The 25,542-nt window shown below is 37.2% G+C and overlaps 1 protein-coding gene across 4 annotated transcripts; it reads left to right on the top strand.

The window, feature by feature from the left end:
- The first annotated feature begins 649 nt into the window (after window positions 1-649).
- Window positions 650-25,449, top strand: LOC115687411 (protein ENHANCED DISEASE RESISTANCE 2). Of its 4 annotated transcripts, none has more exons than XM_056306645.1 (22): window positions 650-1,177; window positions 3,279-3,353; window positions 3,508-3,561; window positions 5,557-5,622; window positions 5,837-5,895; window positions 6,094-6,170; window positions 8,881-9,000; window positions 10,004-10,038; window positions 11,040-11,140; window positions 11,212-11,307; window positions 13,834-13,898; window positions 15,363-15,434; window positions 17,341-17,511; window positions 18,573-18,772; window positions 18,894-18,957; window positions 19,664-19,884; window positions 20,511-20,612; window positions 21,503-21,550; window positions 21,948-22,091; window positions 22,181-22,276; window positions 23,980-24,081; window positions 25,000-25,449. In XM_056306645.1, the coding sequence occupies exons 1-22, from the start codon at window positions 905-907 to the stop codon at window positions 25,090-25,092; spliced, it is 2,334 nt and encodes a 777-aa protein (XP_056162620.1). In that variant the 5' UTR covers window positions 650-904; the 3' UTR covers window positions 25,093-25,449. The 4 variants fall into 4 exon arrangements, with proteins under 4 accessions (XP_056162620.1, XP_056162622.1, XP_056162621.1 ...); XM_056306647.1 differs by having other exon boundaries at window positions 19,715-19,884; XM_056306646.1 differs by having other exon boundaries at window positions 651-1,177; window positions 19,709-19,884.
- The last annotated feature ends 93 nt before the right edge of the window (window positions 25,450-25,542 follow it).

Genomic DNA, 25,542 nt, shown 5'->3' on the forward strand with positions numbered 1-25,542 from the left:
CACGTGATAAATTTATCAAAAACTAATATTTTGATCATCAATAACTCTAAATTAATACATTTGTCACAAATTTATCTTTAATTAATTTCCATTAAATTGGATTATACCCATGAAAAACCACGAACTGATTATGATAAACGGAGGGTAAAACCTCAAACCGATATACCCGTCAATTGCCACTTTTTATCCAACTTAACAATTTAACAAATAAATTTAACGAAAATTAACGGAGGATAAATTTATCACATATATACTGGTTTGGAATAATTTTGACACAAATGTATCGCTTTGAGGCTTTTCTTTATATTAATTTTTTCTGAAACATATAAATTGCTGGGCATTCTAATTTTACTAATCTCGAGCTCGAGTCGGGCAATCTAAAGCATATAGATTGCGATGGAGTCGAGCCGAGTCGAGTTCGAGCTTGGCCGGATATCAACTCGGTTAGGTTATCCCCTCGAGGTCGGCCAAATGTCTTATGACGTTTGACATTTAGGTCCCGTCCTGTCCCACCAGCGCGTTGACCGTCGATCGCTCCGTAGACCCCACGACCTTTTACGCCTTAGCGGGCCCCCCGCGCGATGACGTGGACGGCCCCGATGCCACGAAAGCGGAAGAACTCCCCCTTCGGCCATTACACTCCGCCAAATCTACCGCAGGAAAAAGCGCAAAGGCTCGAACTTTCGTTTCCTGTTTCAACTGACGTCAAACAAACGGGCGTTAATGCGTGTCCTGTCGCCTGTTGTATTGCCACCTTCCTCTTCCGCTTTCCCTCCCCCAGAAAGATCCCTCTCTCTCTCTCTTCTCCATACCCGCATTGGTTTCTTGAGCTTTCCCGTTGCTTTCTTGGCTTTTCTTGTAGCTCCAAGAAGGTCGAATCTTTGGGGAGTTGTTGGGTCTGGAGATGGAGACGACGACGGCGGTGACGGTGGCGGCGGCGGCGATGCACAAGAAAGCGGGCAGCGTCGGCAGCGGCAGCGACAGATCGTCGATGGAGAGGGAGGGGTCGGAGAGCGACCGGGAAGGAGGGAAGAGGGAGGTGTTCGTGTTCTTCGGGTGGGTTTATCATCTGGGGGTGAACTCGATCGGGCACGAGTATTGCCACCTGAGGTTCCTGTTCATCCGGGGCAAGTACGTGGAGATGTACAAGCGCGATCCTCACGAAAGCCCCGGCATTGTAAGCGTTTCGGACCCGAGGATGTTTTCCTTGTTTTCTTGTTTCTCTTGATGTCTGCGTGGCCGTGTCTCTGTTTTTTTCCCCTTGCGCTCGCTTTTTCCGCGGGTTTTGCGATTTTGACTTCCGGGTTGAGTTTTGTTTTTTGGTCTTGGCCTGATGACAAGTGCTATGTTAGCTCAAATTGTCTTGTGGGTTCTGTTTATTGATTTGGGAGAGCAACTGCGAGCAGCTTTAGATGGTGGGAGTAGGGAATCAGCTAATGGGGCAGAGGATTTTGATTGTGAATTGTCATCGATGATTTGAATGCCCTACTTGCATGAATGAGCTGCTCTGTAATCTGCAATTATCAGAAAGAGTTCCATTGAGCCGCTGTTGTTCAATTCTTGATAATTAGTCTGGCAGTTGACTAATCATTATAATATTATGTATTAGAGTCATTGTATCGCTAATTGCCAACTGTACAGTGCTCCGAGTTAATAAGTAATGGCTTCTTTCAGTGCTATGCCGGTAGTAGTAGCTGTTTAATGATTAGTTCTTGGATTTCTTTTGGCTTGCTCAATAGCGGCTAACAGCAGCCTTGTAACTGGCTGTGATTACTATCATCTGCCAGTATTTGTAAACTGAGTGCGAGTAGCATTTTTCTCCTAAGTTTATTGTCATACATTGAGGCCATCTGAGACAATTTTCAGTAGAAAATTTTACATATCCTTCGGATACCTTTGATTGCTCACGCTTCTCTCCCTCCCTCAGCAATTCTTTTTCATAGTAGAGCAAGACAAAAGCGTGAATAGGAAAGGGTGTGGTTTGAAGAGATGATACTATGTAATTTCATACTGGACCAATGAAGTTTGGCAGGTGTGTTGGGTGCCAAAATGACGATCCATTGTCATATTAATTTTTTATCACCTTCCTGCTTACTTGTGGAAAATTAGAACTGCGAATTGCTGCGAGCTGTGGTTTTGTCCTCAATTTAGCAGGCAAGTCAAATAGATGGCATCAATGCAGGGAAGTCTTTTGAATGGAGATGGAGAACTTTCTGCAATTGGACTTGAAGGGTACTGTAACGTGCAGAAACTGAAAATTGGCTAAGGTTTTATGAACCTAATCAGTCCTCAGTTACAATCTGGTTTATCAAAAAGACTTGTTTTACCTTTTTTGGTAACCCCATTCAAGTGATAATCATTTTCCACTAGCCAATGAGACAAGTTCTTTATCAAGCCTTCTGTTTGGTAAAACTGGAACTTTAGTGCCAAAAGTTTGAATACTGAATTTGAAGTGTTGGCCATTGTAAGTGCTGAAAATGAAAGTAAAATGTTGTTTATACTTTTTTTTTTGGGAACAAAAGTAACCCCATTCTTAGCTAACTAAGTGATGTTTTTGACTTGATTAGGTAAAAGCTAGTTATGGTTATCAAATGTGCTTAATTTTATTAAGTGCTGAATACATTAATTTTCAACACTTACTGGAGTTTTCAAACAGGCCCTGCTTCGGCGAGTGATAAGCTCTTTCTGGATTATGGCCGAGTAATAAGACATGTCTCTAATAGCTAAAAGCTAGTATGAGTACCTACTGGACATTCTTTTAACAATTTCAAAGATGTGTAACATTGCTTGGGCTCCTTAAACTTCCTCAGGATCAGACACTCAATAATTCAAAGAGTAGTGAGAAAGATTGACGATCAATTAGCAATGGTTTTGATGCCCCAATGCCAAAATTGACTTCCCCAGTGAACCAATAGGTTTAATGACTGTTGCTTAATTTCTTCATGAACTATTGTTGCATCATGATCCCTTTTTCTACATTGTTTGATATTTGATTGTCATTGTCCTTTCTCCTAATTAAATGCACAGACCAGGTCAAATGCATCTTCTTGCTCCTTTACCTTTTGTCATTATAAGTATAATTTAGGAAAAAGATTACCGAATGCTATTTGTGAAACTATTTTGCAGTCTCTTTCTCACCATAGTTTAGCCAAAAGGATTTCCATCATCTAGATCTATCAACTTGATTGTTTTTGGATTTATCTTCATGCTATCATTTGCATGTACGAGAACACTGAATGCATCTATACTTTCGGCCCTAATCGCTTCCCTTGGCACAGCAACCTATCAGAAGGGGTGTTGTAGGGCTCTCACTTATGGTGGAGGATCTAGGGCGTCGGAAGGTCAACCATGGGGTGAGTTTTTTTTCCCCTATATCTTGTCAGCAGTTCCATGGATATAAAACATCAGAATTGTTCTGTAACCTCCAAAAGCACACTTACATCCTCCAGGTGAGAAGTTGATGTAACTTCAGATTCTTCTTTAAGGGGATTTCTTCTTTTGTGGCAGGATCTTTATGTTCTGCGGTTTTATAGTAGGCTAGATGAGACAAAGAAAGGAGAGGTTAGTTTCTCGTTTCTTTCTCGTGCTGTTCTTACCGGTGATTGACATGAAACTGGAAGATGATATTTTGTAGATAATTAATTTTTGTTGGAGTACTTTTGAACTGGCAATCGGTTTTTTTTCTGATTCTGTACTTAATAAGCTTGTTCAAGTTCTCATCCTAGTATGCTTCATTGTTAAGAAAAAGTGCCAATGTAATAGAAAATAGAATTGAGAGAGTGGAAGAATAAGATTTACATGGTTTGGCCATTGGCCTACATGCACAGGCAAAAGAGGAGAAGAAATTCACTAATTAGAATTTGGACTACAACCAAAAAGCAAACTCTCAAAACCCTAGTCCCACTTAAAGCCGATATTTCTCACACCCATTCAAATAGACGAAGTGAATATTAATACTTAAACCCTGGAAGAGAATGCTGAACGCTGAAACTAATGTGCACCACGCTGGCTCCGCCATAACCCTCACGAAAAATTCTCAATTGGGTGGCCATAATATTTATTGAATTGGGTGACAAGCAGGGCCTGCACATCAAAAGTTCAAGCTAAAACTAACGAGGTAACATTCTATAAGTCATGCTATGAAAGGTACTTCACTTTTGCAAATAAAGAAATTACGAAGGTGGGACAAGGACTTGGATAAGCTAATTGAGTTGAATTATCACATGTGGTCTGGACCAAGGCAAAGTGGGGCTAACAAGCGGAGCTGGGTCATGATAACAATATGAATGGAGCAATAATTACAGAAATTGTGAAAAGACTGGAGAAGAATAGGTGCTAGGAAGAGAAGGTTTAGAGCATAGGGATGGGATGGTAGAGCAAAACTGAAATGAGCCAATAAGCTTGCAATTATTAGGTATCCTTTATGTCAAGTTGTTAGATATGTCTAAACCAAAAGTTTAAGCTGATAGTTGGAGGGAAACTATATGAATTATAAGGCAATGGAAACCTTATAGACAAGTGATGTGGGATATTGTAACACTCCCTCTCACATGCCAATCGAACTAAAAATGGCTTATGGAACTGACGAATGGGGAGCTTCACCTGCAAAACAAATCTGCTGTGAAACTCAGCTCCGTTTCCATATTAGAATGTCCCACCCAAAGGCATAAGTTGATAGGCGAAGGGAGACTACATAAACATAAGGTCCATTGAAAGTCATAGACAAGCGATATGGGACACTCATAACCTGTTCTCTTTCTTCTATCAGGTCAGGGAGTACCAATAGTTGCGCTAAGATTGGAACATGCCAATGTAGCATTGCCGTAGAACTTGAAACCAGCTTAATTGTGACTCCCTTGTATTTTCTTACAAAATATGTCTTATAGCCAACAATAATAATTTTATCACTACATCCCATAAAGTAATCTAAAAAGAGAAGTTGCTTATGTAGAACGGTCTTATAGTGCCTCCAGTGGCATGTTTCCCATTTTGAATATGTTGCTATTGCAAAGAATGAATTTGTCACATGGAACTTGCACTTGGTGGGAGAGCTGATACCTGCGTTGCTTTATTTTTTTTTTTTTGGAGAAACATATGGCAGTTCCTTTGAGAAGAAGGCTCATGTTCCTAATGCCAATGAATATGACCAGAAAAATGATTGTCCTTTCCGGAATCTGGAAAGGATTTTGATGGTATATGAATGAGAGACAGATCAATGCAGATCCTTGTTGATAAAAAAAGATAGGAAATACATTAAGAAAATTACACATTCTTGTTTAAATAATCTAACTTTGAAGCATCATATTACTGTACTCAAATCCTGACTTCAAGAGAATCAATTGACTATCATATTATTAGGTTCTTTTGAGGAGGCAAGAAATATAAAAGTAGCTTGTGTGGCGTTATTTTGGAAAACAGTATATGCTGGGTAAATTTTCTTCGTGATTTTTCTTTTGCTTCAACTCTCATGTCTAAATTGTGTCCTGTCTTGTAGAAGTGTATTTCCTTTAAACTCTGCATAAAATGAATGACGATTGACTGCTTCTTTGCTTCAAGATTGCTTGTGCCACTGCTGGGGAAGTGCAGAAGTGGATGGAGGCTTTTGACCTTGCCAAGCAACAGGTTCAAAAGTATCACACGAGTAATGGCATTTGGCATAAAAAAGTTGTTCCATGTCTTTTATTTTCCTTTGCACTCCATCTTCAGTTTTAGGATTTTCATTGTGAATTATAGTCCTACATTGGTAAGGCCTTGATTTTGAAGAGCTGAATAGACAAGAGGCAGTAGAGCAAAATGAAATTCATGTATATTTTCACCAACTCTTTTTTTTACACAGGCTGAGTATGAGCTGTCAAGAGGCGGCAGTGCCAGGAACAAATTGAGTATGGAGACAGAGTATGCTTTTACTTGTGGTTCATAATACACTTCCATTAACTAATGATGCTTTTACATCAATTTTGATAAATATGCTCTCTCTCTCTCTCTCTCTCTCTCTCTCTGCACGCCCGCAGCTGCACATGCTTTCTTGGGCGTGTGGAGGATGTGCATGTGAGTGTGCTATGCTAACATTTTCTGAATTCTTATATTCTGTAGGATCACTCTAGAGGGCCACCGACACAGAGTAAGGCGTTATGCCAATGAATTGAAGAAGCTTATTAGAATTGGACAAGGTTGGTTAAATTTACATATATTATTATAAACTCGTATCCAACCATTAATGATATCCACCAATGATACATGTCTTTTGCTTAAACAAAGCACAACAAATGCAAAAAACCTTTTGAAGGGATAAACGTCTCCCAATAACCAATGAATATAATTAATGAGGAAAATATATAGTAAAATTTTCTTCCTTCAACAATCACCGTTGGCTTTTTATAATCCATTACAGTAGCACAAAAACTTAGAATACCATTGTTTCTAAGGCTACATATTCTTTTATCTTTTGTACTCGGTATCTTTTGATTGCTAAAGGTGCGTAATAAAGAAAGATATGTATTAGCCAACTGCCATCAATCTTTTTATAGCATGTTTGTTGATCTATTGTTGTGACAATGAAGAAAAAAATATTAATGTACAAAATCAGAATATAAAAAGCACCTGTGTGAAGCATGGAGTGCTTGATTATATTATCTTTGTGATTGTTCTCTCTTTCTATTTTAACTGAAATTCCATGTACTATATGGCATTGATCTGGTAAAATGAGGAGAAAATAAGCATTCTCTGCCTGTGTGCTCTGCCTAGATGCACTTTTCGAGATTGTTATATGTGAATTAAAGCCATCTTGGGTAAAGCCATCTTCTATTTTTGTGTCTACTCTATGAGTTGTATTTTATTCTCTCTGCAACATGACTTGGCTGAGATTTGTATCGGTTTAATGATGTCTTGATAGAGGGGGGGTCCTGGTTAGACTAAGAGCTGTGATGCCTATGACAACTGAGAACAATATGCGTACATATATTTAGAGACATTATTGATTGGTGCTTTCTTAATACACGCACACACACTATCTGCAAGAGAAGTTGTTTGAATAGTTTGGCTTGTGCTGAAGTTATATTGTAATGGAGCTTATACTAGGGAGGCTTAATAGAGTGTCCTCCTATTAGATTTGATAAGTTTGATATTCTCTGTGCATTGATGTTTGGCCTTAGGTTCAAAGTACGTCCTCAAATTGGTATTATGCTTCATGCCTTTCATTACTCATAGTTCTTTCCTTTACCATTTAATATGAATGAATGCATATGGAAATGTATATTAAAATCCTTTTTTCTGGATAACGTTGATACTAATCAAAGATAACAATACTTACCTATTAGGTATGTCATGTGAAAATTAGGTTAGAATATGGAGAATTGCGCTTCAGTTCAATTTAAGGATTAAGGCAAATGTTTGAACTGAAGGAGTTAGGAAAAAGGTCAATTGATATCATATAAATTTGGTGGGCTAAGAACAGTTAAATACCTTATTATCAATTTTCATTGTTCCGCTACAAGTAATTGATGGGAAAGATAATATTATTTTTGTAAGTGGGGATGATAGGTCAAGAGTGAAAAGAATTGGATTTAAAAATTTTCGGAACATCAAAAGAAAGTAAGGATTGTAACTGGATGAAAGGCTCCCGAATTAAGATGTCTGGTGACAACCAATACTTTTGTTCAAATATACTATGGCCAGCACCTTCTTTTTCTCTATCAGGGTGACATTCGCAAAGACACCTTCTGTAGGTCATAATTAACACTGTCAACTTGCTCACGATGTGGGAGTGCATTATGATTGAAAATCATAACTATTTTCATTGTCTTAGGAATGTTGTTCACACAGAAAACTATGAAAATTTTCAACTTTCATGCATGCTAAATACTACTTATGAAGGTCTGGTTTAATTAGTGACGAGCAAATGCTACATACGTAATTCATGTGATGTCAAGTATTATAAGTCACTGGTGTAACTTATAAGTTTGACCTTTTGATGTAAGCCATTTATGTTTAAGTAAGTTAAGAAGATTCAGTCAGCACTAATTAAATTGGTATTCAGTAATGGACAGGATGTTATTGAAGAATCACTTTTGTAATACATTAAAGAATCCCAGAACTGGCTTGTGCATGCAACCTAAAGAAAGCTAAAATTGATCATAGCAGTTGCTTAACATTGCCTGCTGTTCTCCAGTTCAGATAAGTCAACTCCATAGGGAAGCTTTTCTCTATGGTTGAGCAAGAGCAGTTGGTCTAAAAAGGTATCTAGTCGAAATATTCTGATACTGTCAAGAAGAGATTCAAATTTTACTGAAGAAATTTATTCTACTACAGCGAAATATATAGATGATAGACACTGGAACATACTGCTTCTTGCTAAATTATCAGCAACTTACTCTGCTGGTGTCTGATGAACCTGGAGCATTGAAGCGAGTAAGAAATTTCAACTAAAAATCTAATTGCTGCTTCTGGTTTTGTTCTAACACACAATTGGAATATAAGGTATGCACAATGCATTAATAATTTTAAATATTCACTGAATTTGTCATTAACCATGATAGGGGATCATCTTTATTCATTATCTTGGTACTGTTTGTATCTTACAATCAACATGTTGCATAATTGATTTGTCATACTGTACATTGTTTGATTCGGGCTCTTCATGACCCTTGTGAAAGTAAATGACTGGAAAGAGATTCGTGACTGAATGGTTGGGGTGATCTGAGTACTTAATATTTTTTTATAGTAAAATGACAATGACTAGATACAAGTATGCCGCTGTACACTCAACACATACTAATACCGAGAAGTACAAATACTAAAACAACGCTCACCCAAAAAAATGCATGATCATGGACCTTGAATTCTCATATCCTATGTTTTGCACCATTGTCTCCGTTTTAACAGGTCCAGAGATGCTCCTAAGTAAATCATCAAGCTTGGGTATCGGAGCAGGTGGAAACATTGGCGGGGATGTAGGAGATGCAATAGAAGCTAATGAGTGGAAATGTATTCGTACAATGAATGGTACTCTATCTTAGCTTAAGTAATGGTTCATGGCCAACAATGATGTTTGAATCTTCAGAGTCCTTTTTTATATGGTAATTCTTTTTGGAAAAAAATGTGAGCCTTGGTATATAGTTATGATTTATTGTTGTTCTGTGAGGTTATGCTTTGATTTGATATGCATTTTGGTTCATTTTTCTCTCTTTCCCATTTTTACTTGACTCTGTCAACTACAAAATTCAAGGAGTAAGAAAATGGCTAGCTCATCCAAAAATTTTAAAAAAGGTAAGGGGACATGTATGTCCATATAGTAGTGAAAAAGAAGCATTAAGTTTTAGAGATTGGCAAACATTTTATGTTTATGAGAAATTCAATTCTTTCATTTATCCAGTCAGCATTGACATGCATACAACAAAACGGGGTTGGGGCAAGCATAAGCTCTAATATGCAAATTACTGATCTAAAGAATGAACTTGAACAGAGCTGTGAACTGAGTTGGCTGAAGACTTGGATTGTTTCAAACATATAATTGTGAACGGTAATTATTAGAACATTTCTGAATTGTTTAAATCTGTTAAAGTTAGACAGGTTCACTCTAGACCAATGAAAATGAAACACGGATCTTGCCTGACTGATTTATACTAAAAAGCCTTGAACTAATGGTAACGAATCTAGAGAGTGCTTTTGCTCTTGGGATTTGCACTGGAGTGATCAGCATAAGATGTTAAAAGCTGCTCCTTTTGGGGTTTTCAGAATCCTACGGTGTGGATCACGTGACAGGATACTGAGGTTTTGTACAGGCTTCACCTGTCATTCTCAATATAGTGCTGTTCATTTTCATACTAGCGATCGTCTATATATTGTGGAGTAATTCCTTAGCTTTGGTTTCTTCCTGTTGAAACTCTGAATAAAGATTTCCTGTAAAGAATTGTTTGCATGTTGAGAACTGATTTCCCTGGCAATAAGCATGCAAACTTTTAAGTATTGTCGAGTCTCTATAATGTTGTTTTGTTTGTGATTTCAGGTATTAGAATCTTTGAGGATGTTGCTGAGTCCAAGGTATATATGCAAGCCTTGTGCTTTCTTATTCTGTCATTGTTTCTCATATGTCTCTTATGTTTCCGTAGAACTTGCTGTACAGCTTTTCCCATGCTGTACTTTGTTTCACTAATCAGAGCTGGATTATAGCTTTTACCGAGGCTTTTTTCACACAAAATTTTGTACGGCCGTTTTTTTTTAGAATATATATTTTTCGGAAGAAATTCTCACCTCGACTTTACTTTTCTCTGGCTTTGTCCTTGAAAAAAATGAAATTCCATCTTGAGAATAACAATAAAAAAGAGACCTGTGCGGTGCATGGTATCATGTGGCTCCATAAAAGTTCCATAAGATGATGTTCCCGCATGTTTGACAGAATTTGCACTTCATTAGTAAGTCATAACTTATCCTATTGAGTTTATATTTGGGTGCCAAATAATGAATATGTTTGCTTTGTTAGTGACTCAAGTAGAATACCTCCCGGGTCAATTTAAAGTAGAAGGATAATTCTCTATAAGCAGGTACTGTACTATATATGACTCATCATATCAGAATTCCCAGGTAACATTTTGCTGTTACATTAAACTATCTTAGAACAAAATAATTTAATAGGAATCGTGCTAGTAAAAGAAAAAAAAAACTTATCGGGATAATACATGAAAAAACATATCAAGGCCTCATTCATTTTCCTGTGCAAAACAATTTCACTTTAAGATATAGGGATGATGTTTGCTGTGCATGTGTCGGTGTGGTCGTTTAGATATATTATAGGAAGAGACTTTTGAAATGATAAGTTGCAGGGCTTTTTTACTTGATCAGAATTAAAAAATGCCTCTTCTGGTAAAAAGTATAATCAGCACATTTGCCAGTGTTTATGTTGTCACATTATAAAATTTGCTTCTCTTAAGAGACCGAATGTTTTGGTAAGAGTAATCAAACTTGCTTGATGAATCCAAGCTGGAGATGTAAATTTTGCTGCCAAATTGGTACCAAACAGTCACAGTGCTTGCTGTGCTTTGCAGATGAGAAAAGGTGTTCTTGTGAAGTCTGTTGGTGTTGTTGATGCCTGTGCAGACACTGTATTTGAAGTGCTTTTAAACCTTGAGCGCCAGCGGAGATATGAGTAAGCTTCATAATTTTTCTGTATAGTGCCATTGCCTTATATATGGCTCAGCTCATCTATTATATCCGCAGGTGGGACCCATTCACTAGTGATCTGGAGTTGGTGGAATCTTATGATGGACACTATGATGTTGTTTATGGGACATATGATCCAAAATACCTCACCAGGTAAGGTAGATACAAGATAGACCTGTCTTCGTTTTCTTTATCACTGAGCGGTGTTATGGCGTTGTGATTCCAAAGATCTTATATCCCTATCATTTATTCATATTTGTGTTTAAGAACATGCAACTGGAGTGATACAATTGTCTTAATAATTAATTTTTGTGTTGCTGTTGAGGAAACGGTGTAGAAACTTATTTTAGATAAAATTCTCTGGACTGAGTGATTTATGACAATGTTCGCTTAATTCCTACCCTGTAATTCTTTAAATCTTATTTGATCAAAGGCTCATGTCCATACTTCTATTGTCTTTCCAGTTTGATCTTTCTGAAGTTTTAAATCTCAAACATAATCTTTTTGCCATTTTAAAATTAGAGTGTCCTGCTCTTACAGTTTATACCATGTCCGTGTTTCACATTTTACTAATTGATCAGCCAAGACTGAAAAGATCTTATATGTTTTGGTACTCCTGCAGCGATAAAAGAAACTTATGCCACATCGAGAAACTCCTTTCATACATCTAGTTCTTGGCTGTACATAGTACTGTGAAGTATATGTGTGCAAACATGTGCCTATTGTCAAATCGTTTTTCTGTTTTAACACTTGAAGAAGAATATATGTGCAGTGCTGAGCTAAAACAGTGAGCTGCTGGATTGAAAGATATAAACCTTTTGTTCATTTTTGGGTAGTTTCAGCCTGGATTTATGAAAATAAGTAACAGGACCTACACAGGAAGTGCCGTAAGATTGTGCAATGACGTCCTTACATGTGCTTGTGCTTGTGCTTGTGCATGTGCGGGCACTTCTGTGTTCTTGCATGTAAGAGAGACAGAGACTGTCCAATGTGGATGTCGTAGTCTACCAAAGTTCTGGTGGAAATTGACTAGCTCCATTCCGTCTAATATGCTTCTGTAATTGTCATTTGTTTCCTCAGTATTTAGTCTTATGGCACTCCCATCTATTGACTTGTTTAAGTTACTGTTAAATAGTGACGATGGTTTATAGTTGACTGTGTAGACTTTTGAGATCAGTGGAAATTAGCCATTGATTTCTTCCAGTGGAACAACTGTATAATTAAGAGCCTATGCGGCATTGGCTTCTTTTGTTTGAGTCTTTAGAACTTTTGCCTTGTCTTGTTCCTTATTTGGCTTTTGTTAATGGATGTTGCAATTATCTGGAATTCTCTGGTCGCGGTCTTTCATATAAGAACACAGAACTAGGAACAAGAATTTGCTAAGACTTGTATATCGCGCTTGAAGGGGACAGCTTTTGTTATTTGTTTGATAGCCGAAATGCAATATTTCAGTTTCTTTGTGTTTTGATCTATAGTTTTTGACTAGCTGCTAGTTATAGTTCTTGCCTATCAGATTCTAAGCAGGCTAAGTGGGAAACATAAGACGAAGTTTCATATTGTCTTGTGTAGTCAGGCAGATTGTTCCTCTGCTACTTTTACTTTCTTGTAATATTCAAAGAACATGATTACATGAATATAAACATTCACACACCAAGAAAGGACGATTGGCTGAAGTTTTCTGAAATTTGCTTGGTTTTTGGCAGCTGAGACAATATCTAATATCTCACAAGATTGCATAAAACAACCCTGCATACATTGAAAGTACAAATCAGTGTGTGGGTTTTCCCAAGACTAGCATGTTACTATCAAATTATTTGGTTTCATGGCAAGCATGGGTTAGGTTGAACCTCTGCTATATTCCTGGAGAAAATAATTTGGACGGAAAATTGTCAGAGTTCCTTTGGGCTTTTAGTGTTTAGTGTACAGAAAGCTGCTTGAGTAATATGATCCTTACTGACTTTGCAAAGAGGATATCATACAAAGCTGTAGCTGTATCTTCTGCATTCTTCATGGTTCATAAAATTTAGCAATTTTTGTTTATTGATTAATAGGTATTACCACTGGTGGTGGGGTCCTAGTTGGTCTCACGCTGATGTTCCCATCACCAAGTCATAGGGTTGAACCTTGCTTGCATCAGTAATCTATGATTTGGTTTGGTCAATGCTGAACATTCCATGACGGGTGTGGGACCCTTATGGTAACCCTCATGAGAGTAGTCACTGCTCGTCGCCCCTCTCCATCCTTCTTGGTTTAGCAAAAATGATTAATAGTTATTGCTTGAAAAAGTTAGATGGTTATAGATTTCCGTTCAGAAAAAGGGTTTGCTTCTTGTCCATCAGGTTGGAGGCATAGATAAGTCAAGATGCTAAAGTGGCCTCTTCCTGAGACTTATGTTCGAAGAGCAGATTAGGAGGAATGTAGGGTGTGCCATGGATATTGCTTATCCTCTTTGTGTATATATTCCTGCCCTTTAGTTGTTTGCAGTTGTTGATTTGTAACAAATTGCTTTCTTTGTAAAACACTTCAATGACTTCAAAGTTTTCTGGAATTTATTTGAATGTTCTTGACGTCTCACCTTCTTTGCATTGTAAAGTTGTATTTGATCTATTCCGTTCTTTCAGTTTTGCTTCTTCATTAGTCGCTTCATTAGCTTATATTCCGACGATAAATGTTTTTCAGGTGGCAGTCTAAGAGAGATTTTGTTTTCTCCAGACAGTGGTTCCATGCCCAAGATGGAACATATAGTAAGGGATATTCTTAAGATATGCTGGAATTTTTTTTTTTTTTTGCATCATATGTTGTGAATCTTATTATTGAATAAATGTCAAGTGAAATCTGCTCCTTATTTTGTGAATCCTTGGCCAATGTGTATAGAAGATTTTCTAGAAGTATTTCTATCACTAAAAGTTCAAAAGCAGTTATAGTAGACATAGATACTACTCGCATGGTACATGAAATATACTATATAATGGGAAACTCTATAGATTGCCATATGACAACAAAGTCCTATGTGCTATCTTTTTCAAGGTTTTGGCGGATGATTGGAGTTTTGAAGTTGTTTCCAATGAAGAATGCCTATGGAGAAAATGACAATTTTCGTCTCTATTTGTATTGCAAAGTCCGTTGGGTTAGAAATTACTTGATATTATTTTGTCTAACTAAAAATCAATGCACCGATTAGATATATAATAAAATTGATTTACACAACTGGATTTTAATTAGATTGTTGAGAGCTCAAAGCTGTTTGGCTCATATTTGATCACATCAGCGAAAATTAAGCAGTGCATATGCCATTTAAGAATATTATTTTTTTCTGAGATTGCTTCTCTTGCTTTGAACTTATTGTCTGAGCAACAGATGTACTTCATTTCTTTCTTTTTTAGCGAAAGCTGAAATTGCTTTCTAATTGAAGTTCCAAACCTTGTCCTATGCGGTTGTTTCCCAATATGAGGTTTCCACATAATGACACAACTAATTGGTGAAAGATATGACCACTTCAACAAGCACCTGTGCAGCCCTGTATAGCCACTAATAGTGCTTCTCATGCCTTATCAAATATGGATAGTCAACTAAGTATTTGATGCTGATTGTCTCCATATTTTCCTTAAAAGCAAGTCCTAAGGCATGGTATAAACACTTGAATGGAGATTTAATCATCACCTTGAGTTAAAAAAGAACAATACGCCTTTAGCTGCAAATGAGGAATATGCACCTTGAAACCAATTTAAACACTATCATCGAGATCCTCTGCTCTGCTCCATACATCATAGCCCCAAATACTATCAATTATATGACATTCAGGATTAAGCTATCCATAAAGTCACTTTCTTTTCCAGGCCGTAAATGATGTCCTCCTTGTCTAAGTGTCATCAATTTCATTGTCTGAACACATGAGAGGCATTCTTTTTTGGTCAAGTATATGAGACGTCTCCAGAATGTGCAAATTCAATGAAGTTTTAAGAGTTCATAAACCTCATAATGTGTTTCTTGTCACATAAAATCGTCAAAGCCATTTTGCTTCTTGCAAAAAATCTTGGGTTTTGAACCTTGTCCTGGTTACATTGCTTTATGTTGTGCCTTTATGCTTTCTGGGGAAGAACAAAATATCTCCTAATGCTAAGTAATCAGTGCTCTGCATTTCTGTTATAATTGCTTGGGGCAATTCGAGATGCTATGCTTGCATGCTAAATGTGGTTTTATGCTTGCAGCAATCCTGCAACTTCCAGTTGCCGATAAAAAGCGACCTCCAAAATCTGGATATCGGCGTACAACACTTAATCGTGAGATTTTGCTTCTCTGATTTCTTTGCTCCGTGTAACATCTAAAGCATTTTCAGTTCTCGTCTATTCTGAAATGATTATGTCCTAATTGTTATGTGTAAGCATGTAATTTCACAACAATATAGTTTGATAAAATGAATGCATAGGACATTGGTAGTCAATCTGCAGAATGCAACTTCTCCATGTGATCATTTCCAATGGCTATTCTTGATATTTAGAATTTCTCTTAGCCCATGTGGGGCATTTCTTATGATGAGTGGAGAAAATAGCATTAAGATAATGGTGATGGTGTATTTGCAATGATTTGAAAGGTAATATGTGTGCTAATGATGATGCACAGGATGTGAGGGTATCTGCAACAGACACATCAGTTGACGTGTTTTGCAATTAACCCCTAATCATGAGAACATGGTGTTCCATTCAAATTGTTTGAAGCCATCATTTCTATGGTACCCCTTGGAAAACATCTTTTGTGCATATGCTGAACATCTGGGGAGCAAGAAGTCGAGAGAGAAAGAGGCTAGCATGCCAGTTCCATCTGAAAGAGAGTGGTTTCAGCAAGATGCTGGGCTTTTTTTAATAAACTTCAGTAAGGAAGTGTCGGAAGTTTGACAATATATATCATGGTTTTGCTGTTATACCAAAATGCCAATAGGAGTAGGTGCGTTGAAATCATTGTTCCCAAAAATGATATTAGGTGTCAAATGGCTATGTTCTGGTTTTATTTGAGTGAGGACAGGAGGTTGGTATCTAGGACAGATGTTTAAGAGGGCAGATCAGCTGAGTCGAATAAGAAATTATCTATGTATTGAGAGTCAATCATGATGGCTTGCTGAAAACGGAAAGCCATCTTAAATTTTTAGTGAAAAATAAGGAAGAATGGTCATAAAGATGCTTGAATGATGCAACTAAAGATTTTTTGTGTTTCGAATCTCCAGTTGTTTCCGTGTTGTACTCTTTTAATCGGTTTTGGTCATTATGTTCTGATTCCGTATAGTTGTCTTCTGATGTTATATTTTTGTTTTTGTCCTTGTACGTTTCTGAAGTACTGAAACCGTTTGTTGTAAAAAGATCATTTATTATCATCAAATAAAGATGCTCTAATGAGAAAGTTGCATGAAGCCCATAGAACGTGGGAGCACAATTGTAGAAGAACAGAAAAAGCGAGGATTGCAGAAGAGTCTCTCATGAGTGAATTTGTTGGGCTGAATGAAGTGGGTCAATCTTTAAAGTTTATGTTAGAAATAGTTGGCCCGGTAACAAATTTAGTCCGAAACTAAAATGGTCAATCTTTTTCAGGATGGACAGTGAGCAGGAATTTTTATCCCAATGAGAGTCTCTGAGTTTGAAGCGGCTGTTAATAGCACTAATAAGTAGGATTAGCGTGTTAATTCTTGAACTCCCCTTAAGCTGAATCATAAGTAGGATTCCGAAAGTTTTCTCAGTTTCTACTGATTCCAAAGGTCATGCCTACAATAGAAAAGATCTGATGGAACCATACCTACGCAGTCAGCTGTCCTGATAGGATGAAGAATCATCAGGTCAATGGACCACAATTTTTTCTTAGATCAAGATATTGTTTACTTTCAGTAGGGGCTTGAAACAGTTTTTGGGTGGTCAATCTGCTTAGAAGTTAGGAAAGTTGATAAACTTTTGGCTTGGTCAATTTTTTCCCCGGATATGATAGTGTTTTTTGCACTTTGCAAGTTACCTTGGGATGTTAATAGAAACTTTTAGCTACAAAATGATGATTGTTTGATAATGGTGATGGGTTGGTGAGAAACTTGCCAGCTTTTTAATTATTTCTTCTGTCTTTAGTTGAGAATTTCATTCATAAACTCTAGGATTCCCGCAGGGCAAATATACTTTCTACTCACTGGTTGCTATGTCTTTTTTAATTCTGTAGCATCAACATGGGAAATCAGAAGTATAAATGCACCAATGGGTACAAATATAGCAAAATGTCTTGTGACACAAACATTGGAGATATATGAAGTAGGATGGACGAGATGGAAGAACAATCATTGCTCAAAGTTTGAGAAGACTATACCCTATGCTTTAATGTGCCAGGTGTCAGGTGCAGTATTCTATTCTCTTCCTTTTCCTCTTTTACTGGAAATGCTGCAATGCATTCATATTTCACTTTCTAATTACATGCACAACTGTGTGGTCCATGGTCAATTTTTATCACTTGAATTCAAGTTAATTACCTGAAATTTTCTTTTAAGCTTCAAGTAGTCCAATTATTGTCCCCAAGGCTATGAGAGTTGTTCCACTACAAGATTTCCTTGTTATATTTTAGTCCTAGATACCTAATAGGACAACATAGTCAGTCAAACAAGACCATTATAGCCCTTGACTCCTCTTGCATACCTGTATTTGATTTGACCTATTTGCAACTTTAATGTTTACCGGAGCTTTGATCTTTCCTCCAATTTAGAATGTTTTTGTATTCTTGAGAAACTTGTCCCCATAGCTACCTCTTTTCCTTTTATGCACGAAACTCAGAGGCACTTTCATCAAAGTTCTATTATCTGTGTTGTAAATTAATGCTTTGAAGCTAACGGATCTTACAAAGTCAACTGTGAGAGAAGGAAATTACTAGAAAAATCAAGGACCAATAAAAAACATTAGAGATTTACGTGGTTTGGTGTTAGTGTCAATAACTACTCCACTAAGAGAGCCAGCTGCAAAGAATCTTCTTATCAGTTGGAGAATTACAGAGGCTGTGTTCTGTAATTAGCCATTCATGTATATGTATGGTGAGATATGGAGATGAGCAAAGCAACTTTTTGGGATAAGAGGACTGACATATTCAGAGGATAAGAGTCAGACTTCACATGTTGGGAAGCATTAGAAAACATAAACTGCCATTTATGTGTGGCCTTGAAGAAAGAAATTTTCTTTTTTCTTTCTCACAGAGTTGGTAAAATTATTTGACCAACTTAGACGACTTCTAGTAAATGCCACACATCCAAAATCATTCGTATATTACGGACAGATCTACATCCTCCAATTTGGGTAGGGTTTCGTACACGGGCTCAAAATCAAGACATAATTTAACAATCTGTACATTTGTTTGTTTGAACATTTGTTATCGTTTAGCGAATTTATATTTCTTAGTTCATTTGTTTCCAGGTCTGAAGGAATATATAGAAGCAAATCCATCACTAAAGGTGCAGTCTTCTATGGCAGTCGTTCAATCAAAAGTTTCTGATGTTTCGATTTCCAATAGCGAGTATGAGGAGAAAGACGTGCGGGATGAGTTCTATGATGCAATTTCGGCTGATTCATCATCAGAAGAGGAAGAGAGTGATGATGAAGAACCTAATCATAAGGTTTGGTCATTTACTTTGACACGATTTTGTTAGATTTTAGTTAAGACTTTGTGGATTATCAGATTCCAATTATTTCAAGAAGAGCGTGAACTGAATCCTGATTGTGAAATTTTATTTGTAGGCAAAAGTGAGGCTGAAGAATGTCTCCTGGGCCATTGCAAGCTTGGCTTTGAAGAAAAGCTCGGGTTAGATGTTTATTGAATTTTGTCCAAATATACATGAGTAGGATGATCGTGTAATGGTAATTGGTAGTCGTTCTTATGCTTATTTACTCGTAATGTTAACTATGAAATATCAGAATGCACATCTTTGTTGGTTTGCTCTCTCCCACAAGATATGTCACCATATAGAGAGCAATATTCATACTATTCGATCTGCTATTGTGTCACGCTTAAAATAAAATGTAGAATTTGAGTGTCTGCTGAATTAACTAACTTTATTCTTGATGTTTTGATTGCTTCTGGAGAACTGAGTCCTCAATGGATTTATAACAATTCATATCTTTTGTAATTTAAGGAATGTCTAGCATTATAAAGCAATAAGGTGTAAGGTGTCCATGACAAAATATGTCTAAAACAAGAGTGAAAGCTCCTAAAAGATAAAACACAATCAATGCATCCTGAGATTAAGAAAGAGTATCAATTCTTCCAACTAAGGTCAAAGATGCAAAGTGATATGTTCTTTAGTCTTGGTTATGCTACATCTAATGAATACCATTAAGTTGAATGAGCTATTACATCTAAATTTACAGTGACTATTGGTCATGAGGTACCACAAGTGTATGGTTCCGTAAGTAGAGGTTCCTAGTAAAACTTTTTTACTGAATTTTCTATTTTCACTTGCAGCTTAATAAATACTATACTTTTGTCTTCTATCGGTCTTTCATTATAGATGGTGTTGTACCCAGTATTGAAGCACTTGACCATTTGGATGTAGTTATAGGCACAAATAAGGATTTAGACCACAATGTAACTCCTGCCACTATTGATCCGAGCAATTTTCCTGGTTCCCTGCGCAAGGGTAAGGACGATTCTGATACAAACTGTTGGGCATCTCCGAGTGGTGCTGGCTTCATGATCAGAGGAAAGAACTACCTTAAAGATAACACTAAGGTGTGTGTTGCTCTGCTAGAGCATCTTATGTTGAGCACAAACCACATCTTTAAACATCTGATGCTTTAAAATCCCAGATGCAATTGGATCTTGTTATTTCTCTGAACTACCTTCTCATATGATGTATTTGCTTTTTGCAAAAATAGTTCAATGTAGATAAGCCAATATGAATCTTCTGTCCAACCTAGATATCTGCTGAAATATTAGTGTTTTTAAAAGTACACAGCTTCTCATTCATAGCAGTTATTCTCTTTCTTCCATTTCCTTTCCTTAGCTTGGTACAAAGTGTTGGCATTAGAAGATTATGGTTCAAGTGGATCTTTTATTCTTCAAGTTTTGTTTTGTTTTAATTTAATAAACAAAAATAGCTTCATTTAAGAGCACAAAGGAGGGCAACCTATTGAGATTTAAATACAGGTAGAAAGACCAAAACGATAAAGAAAAGAGCGTAATGACTTGCCATCACAAATAGTTATACCCACTGGATCATTATTTATGAATAAACTTAATTTGGCATTTAATTTACTTTCATTATATTTAGGAAATGCCAGGAAACTGAAGTTCCATTTTAAAGATTGGCTTTCTCAGCTGCCGGTGAAGGGTTTACGTTTAGCAGTGTTTTTCAGGTGATAGGGGGTGACCCACTTCTCAAGCTCTTAGCAGTTGATTGGCTCAAAGTGGATGAAAAGATTGATAGGATTGCCCTGCATCCTAATTGTCTTGTTCAGGTATTTACACATTGTCTTCTTTAGCCATTTAATACTCTAATTTCGAGTGAAACGGAGCATAAAGCTTCATGTATGTAGGTGATAAATGCTAGTATTTGGTAAGATTTTGCTCGAGCTGGACACTTTGGTGCAATCACCTCTGGTGGTTGGGATTGGTACAAAGTAGATTTCCTTTGACTTTGAAAGTCACTGTGCATGAAGAGCTGAAAAAAGGAAGTAAAAGGAAGAAAGTGCAGTGGAGAAAATTAAGGCAAACTGGAACAAATTTAATAAATGAGCAGTATAATACAAGTTGTGGAAATAAATGAGCCATTTACTGTAAGCTAACTATACGCGAGCAGGCCTTTTTTTTTTTGTTTATTTGAGAAATTTTGCTCGGGGGCATTGGTTGGACATTTCCACGTTCACCTTCATCTGTTTCATCAGGAGTCATTCTGACATATTGCTATAACCTTTTTGTCTGGTAGCCAGCAAGCTGTACTAAAATCCATCTCATAACTGACAAATGATAACATGTTTTGCCCGCTTCTTTGGCTCAAGTAGCTACTAGAATGCTCAGTAGCACCATGCATGAAATATACAGGGTTGAAATTTCTTTGCTGCTATCCTCTTTATCACTATCACTTGCATTATACTTGCTCTTAAATCTAGGATATAAACACTGGTTAAGATTTCACTGATATTTCTGGCACTATGCTTAAGCCAAGGAAGTTCATCTAACCTGTGTCTGTTGGTAGAGACGTTAAGAAACCTCCATATCGTTCAACTGTAATTTTGTCTGATCACAGCAAGGAAAACTTATCCACAGCAGAAAAATCAATGATGAATTGGACTTCTTTAATACTTTTGAATGATTAGAGTGACTGATAAAGGTTTCTCTGTCTATTCAGTCAGAAGCTGGTAAAAAGCTTCCTTTCATCCTTGTCATTAATCTCCAGGTATGTCTGTGTTCTTTCATCTTCCTACACTATATATTATACTAAAGGCGAATGGAATACCCATAGACTGATTGTCCATACATATTGATTAAAAGTTGACATTGCCATATCCTTCAAGTAATTTTTTCCCGTTAAAATTGAAGCAAGCATGTATTAGGAGAACCAACATTATTTTGCGGTAGATTTGTAATTGTTATATTCTCTAGAAGTGTCAAGTCTCAAATAAATTGCATGAACTATTTTGTTTAAGTGAACAAAGACATGCTTATGTGGTTTGTATATGCTGATACCATCAGGCTGTTTTCTTTTATTTTGTTTCTCCTATTGATTTTAAGGAATGAATTCTCTCATACATTCAGATACATTTTGAAGGCCTCTGTTTTGCTGTTCTTGTCAGATTCCAGCGAGACCAAATTATAGCTTGGTTACTTACTATGCTAGTGATAGGCCTGTAAAGAAGGATTCTTTATTGGGTAACTTTGTGGATGGAAGTGATGCTTTCAGGGACTCCAGATTTAAGTTGATTCCAAGTATTGTTGAGGTAGAAACACTTGAATAGAATGCTATGGGATTGCTTTGTTTAAAGGATAATTCCTTTTGTGCTGAGCTTAGTCACTTCAACACGTGTAGGGATATTGGATGGTCAAGCGTGCGGTGGGCACGAAAGCTTGTCTATTGGGGAAAGCTGTTACATGCAAGTATCTCAGACAGGACAACTTTTTGGAAGTAAGTATTTGGATCTTTTTTTTTGGCCATCCTTGGTAAAATTATCGATGAGTTGACGTCAGTACAAACTGTTGACTGTTGCATCCTTAAGGTATAGATGTCACTGTCAAGGGCAACCATTGGAGTACCAACCCTTTCACAATTTATAAATTAATCATCACCTGCAGCTACTTAACTTGAAAGAAAAAATTATGAAACCATATGTTCTTTCAAAAAGAAAGAGTAATTCTAACCCCCTCTGAGCTCTCCTGTTCGTCCCTTTCCATGCTTTCCAAAATTATAAAAAGTGGTTTTTGTATCTTGCTTTAGCGGGATCTAGAGTTACTGGAAATATCACTGAAATGAGAGGGGTTTCTCTCTTATTAATATCAATTAAATTCTAGGTATATGAAATTGTACTAGTAAACGTAAGATTTAGGCAAATCTCTGCAGTGCAACGCAGTTTTGATGTTCCTTTACCGGAGGAGGAATATCTCAGCCGTAGGGTCAAGAGGATTTTGCAGTGGTGAGTTAACTTTATGGTAAACAGTGGTGTTTCAGAAATCGAAACAGAACCTATCAGTCATCAAATTAAAACATATAGCCAGATATCAAGCCCTGTTAACTATTTTTACACTGGCATGCAACCTTGTTTTGGTCCGACGAAATGTCAGCATTGTTAGAAAGTCCAACCCAAAAGCTTAAGCTATTAGGTGGAGGGAGACCACATGAATATAAAGAGCATTTAGGACCCGTTGTCAATCGATGTGGGATCATTCTTCAATACCCCAACTCACGTGCAAGCCGGATTACGAGCAGCACGTGAAATTTTGACATCGCACATTCACATGGAATTTTTGCCACGCACATTTGCGAAAGGGATAACATTGGCTCTGATACCATGAGAGATTTTGTGGGACCATAGCCAACTATTCTAAAAGCTTAAGCTATTAAATGAAGGTGCAGTTTAATATTTAATTATTCTAACACTCTCCCTCATGCTTAGTCTGGTATTTTTGCCTAGTACTAATCGTGGATATATTTAATTGGAGAGGCAAATGGGGTTTGGACAGATTTAAACTTAGGACCTCCAGCTCTGATACTAGTGTTGGGTGGCCTTGGGCCTTTCTCACCCCAAAAGCTAGCTCAAAGGATGAGGCTTTTCGTCACACTTATAAACTGACCATCAGGCTCTTCCACAACCGATGTGGGACATCCTCAACAATCTCTCCTTCACACATCGGGCTCGGATCGGAGCCGCAACTACCCGTAACTCTTCCATGTAACTGTTGGGTCTAGACTTGTTGACAACTTAGGCTCTGATACCTTGTAAGAAAGTCAAATCCAAAAGCTTAAGCTATTAAGTGGAGGGAGACCATGTGAATATAAAGAGCATTTAGGACCCGTTGTCAATCGATGTTGGATAATTCTTCAATAAGCATCAATGTGTTACCTGCTTGATTTCTTCGTCGTGTTCTCCTATTAGAGAACACATAGGAAGGCCTCTTGTGCATATTTGTGAGGCTCATTATGGGGTCCTTTAATGGAGCAGTAGATCGCACAAGTTCTATCTACTATTGCAATTCATTAATTAGAAAGTATGATGCACGTTAGTAGTCTATTGATGTTGTGAACTTAATGTCCATATCACATTCTTTTTAATTTTTTTATTGGATTTGCTGTATAGAGTCTCATTCCTTGACAAGCAAATTTCCTATATGCAGATTGATGTGGATATTGGATCATCTTCTGTAGCAAGAAGTGTCATTGGTCTTGTACTCGGATACGTCACTAGCATAGTTGTTGATCTCGCAATTTTGGTAGAGGTTTGTATATTGGATAAATAGCTGCTCATTCTTATCTGTTTCTGAGAAGCTGTTCCATTGATTTGGATGTCTATTGACAAGTTAATTTCTTGTTGAGTTTGAGATGCAAATGGGTAGTTTTCTTTTTATTCAAGCATAGCTGCTGGTAGGATTTGTAGTCATGTTACGGGGGAGGTGTTTGGACTTCACTTATCATAGTGTTCTATCATGCAACTGAGTATTTACGTAGTATTATAATCTTTTTCATGCTTCATTGTTGATAGGCTAGTTAGTATCACAATGTCTGCGTAGCATGTTGGAGGGTTTTTCTTTTCTTTTCTTTTTTGGTGAAGAGGGGGGAGAGGGGTGGGGTGGTTGGGGTCTCCACTTGCCTTTGCTCAGGAAAGATTAGTTACAGAGTTTTCCAGACAATTATTAGGTTTATGCACTATCATTCGATCTGTTAGCTCATTAATTGGTTCGTGATCCAATAGAGAATAGATGAGTTTGTTCTTTGCTGGATTCCTATTCTGGTTAATGATTCTTGCCGACAAATTGAAATCTCTTTTTTGGATAGTGTCTTACTGTCCATGTCTATCAACTTCGTTGTTTTCCTGATTACAAGCTGTCCATCTTGATAAATTTTTATCTTGGTGGTCGACTCAATTTAAGTTGGAACAAGGACGGGATCTGTAGGAATGAGTTTAGATAGCGTCCTTTCATTAACATGCTGGTTGTGTGGAGGGTAGACTAGACGATAGAGTTCTATGGTGAGAACCTTTTGAGGGTAGAAACTATTTCTAGCACACTGGTTAAGTTTGACAAGTACCATCATATTTTGGTGGGTTTATTCTGGTTTTTAGCGAAATACTATGTTTATTCAGGCTAAATTTATGTTTGTGTAGTGTTCTTGATTAATAGTAGCTACTTTCTTTGCAGGCCAAGGAAGAGAGTGAGTTGCCTGAGTACATTCTTGGGACTGTCCGGCTAAATCGTCTGACACCCGACTCAGCTTTACACTTTGGAGCTTGAGGATTCCATATATGTATCTTTGGGAATTTATGAGGACCTTAGGCCAGCACATGAGGGAACAACCGTGAGATTCACCACGATAAGATGTTCGTCGAATTGGTTCAATGCCAAAATCTTGTCTTGTACTCATACGAAGTTGGTAAATACTATTAGGCGGCTCCAAGTTATTCATTGCCAGTCCTTCTCATTGCGAAGTGCACTTTGGTAGCAAACCACCGTCTTACTTGCTGAATTGAGGAACATTTGGAGATGGTGGTGGGCGGAGACTAAAAGTGCGTTTTGTGTTTGCCAATGAAGGTATTAACGTGTGTTTATCAGAGCATGTTAGAAGAAAGGGAAGAAACATTTGATTTGCAAGACATTGGGACTAACTGTTCAGAAATTGAAAGGTGCGCGCCTTGGTCACCCTTGTGATCCTTGGTAGCTTTCTAGTTTCCAATACCATAGAAG

The sequence above is a fragment of the Syzygium oleosum genome, unplaced genomic scaffold (genome assembly GCF_021117445.2).
Source record: "Syzygium oleosum isolate NSW1041296 unplaced genomic scaffold, Sole_v2.1 Sole_v2.46, whole genome shotgun sequence".
Classification (NCBI taxonomy): Eukaryota; Viridiplantae; Streptophyta; class Magnoliopsida; order Myrtales; family Myrtaceae; genus Syzygium; species Syzygium oleosum.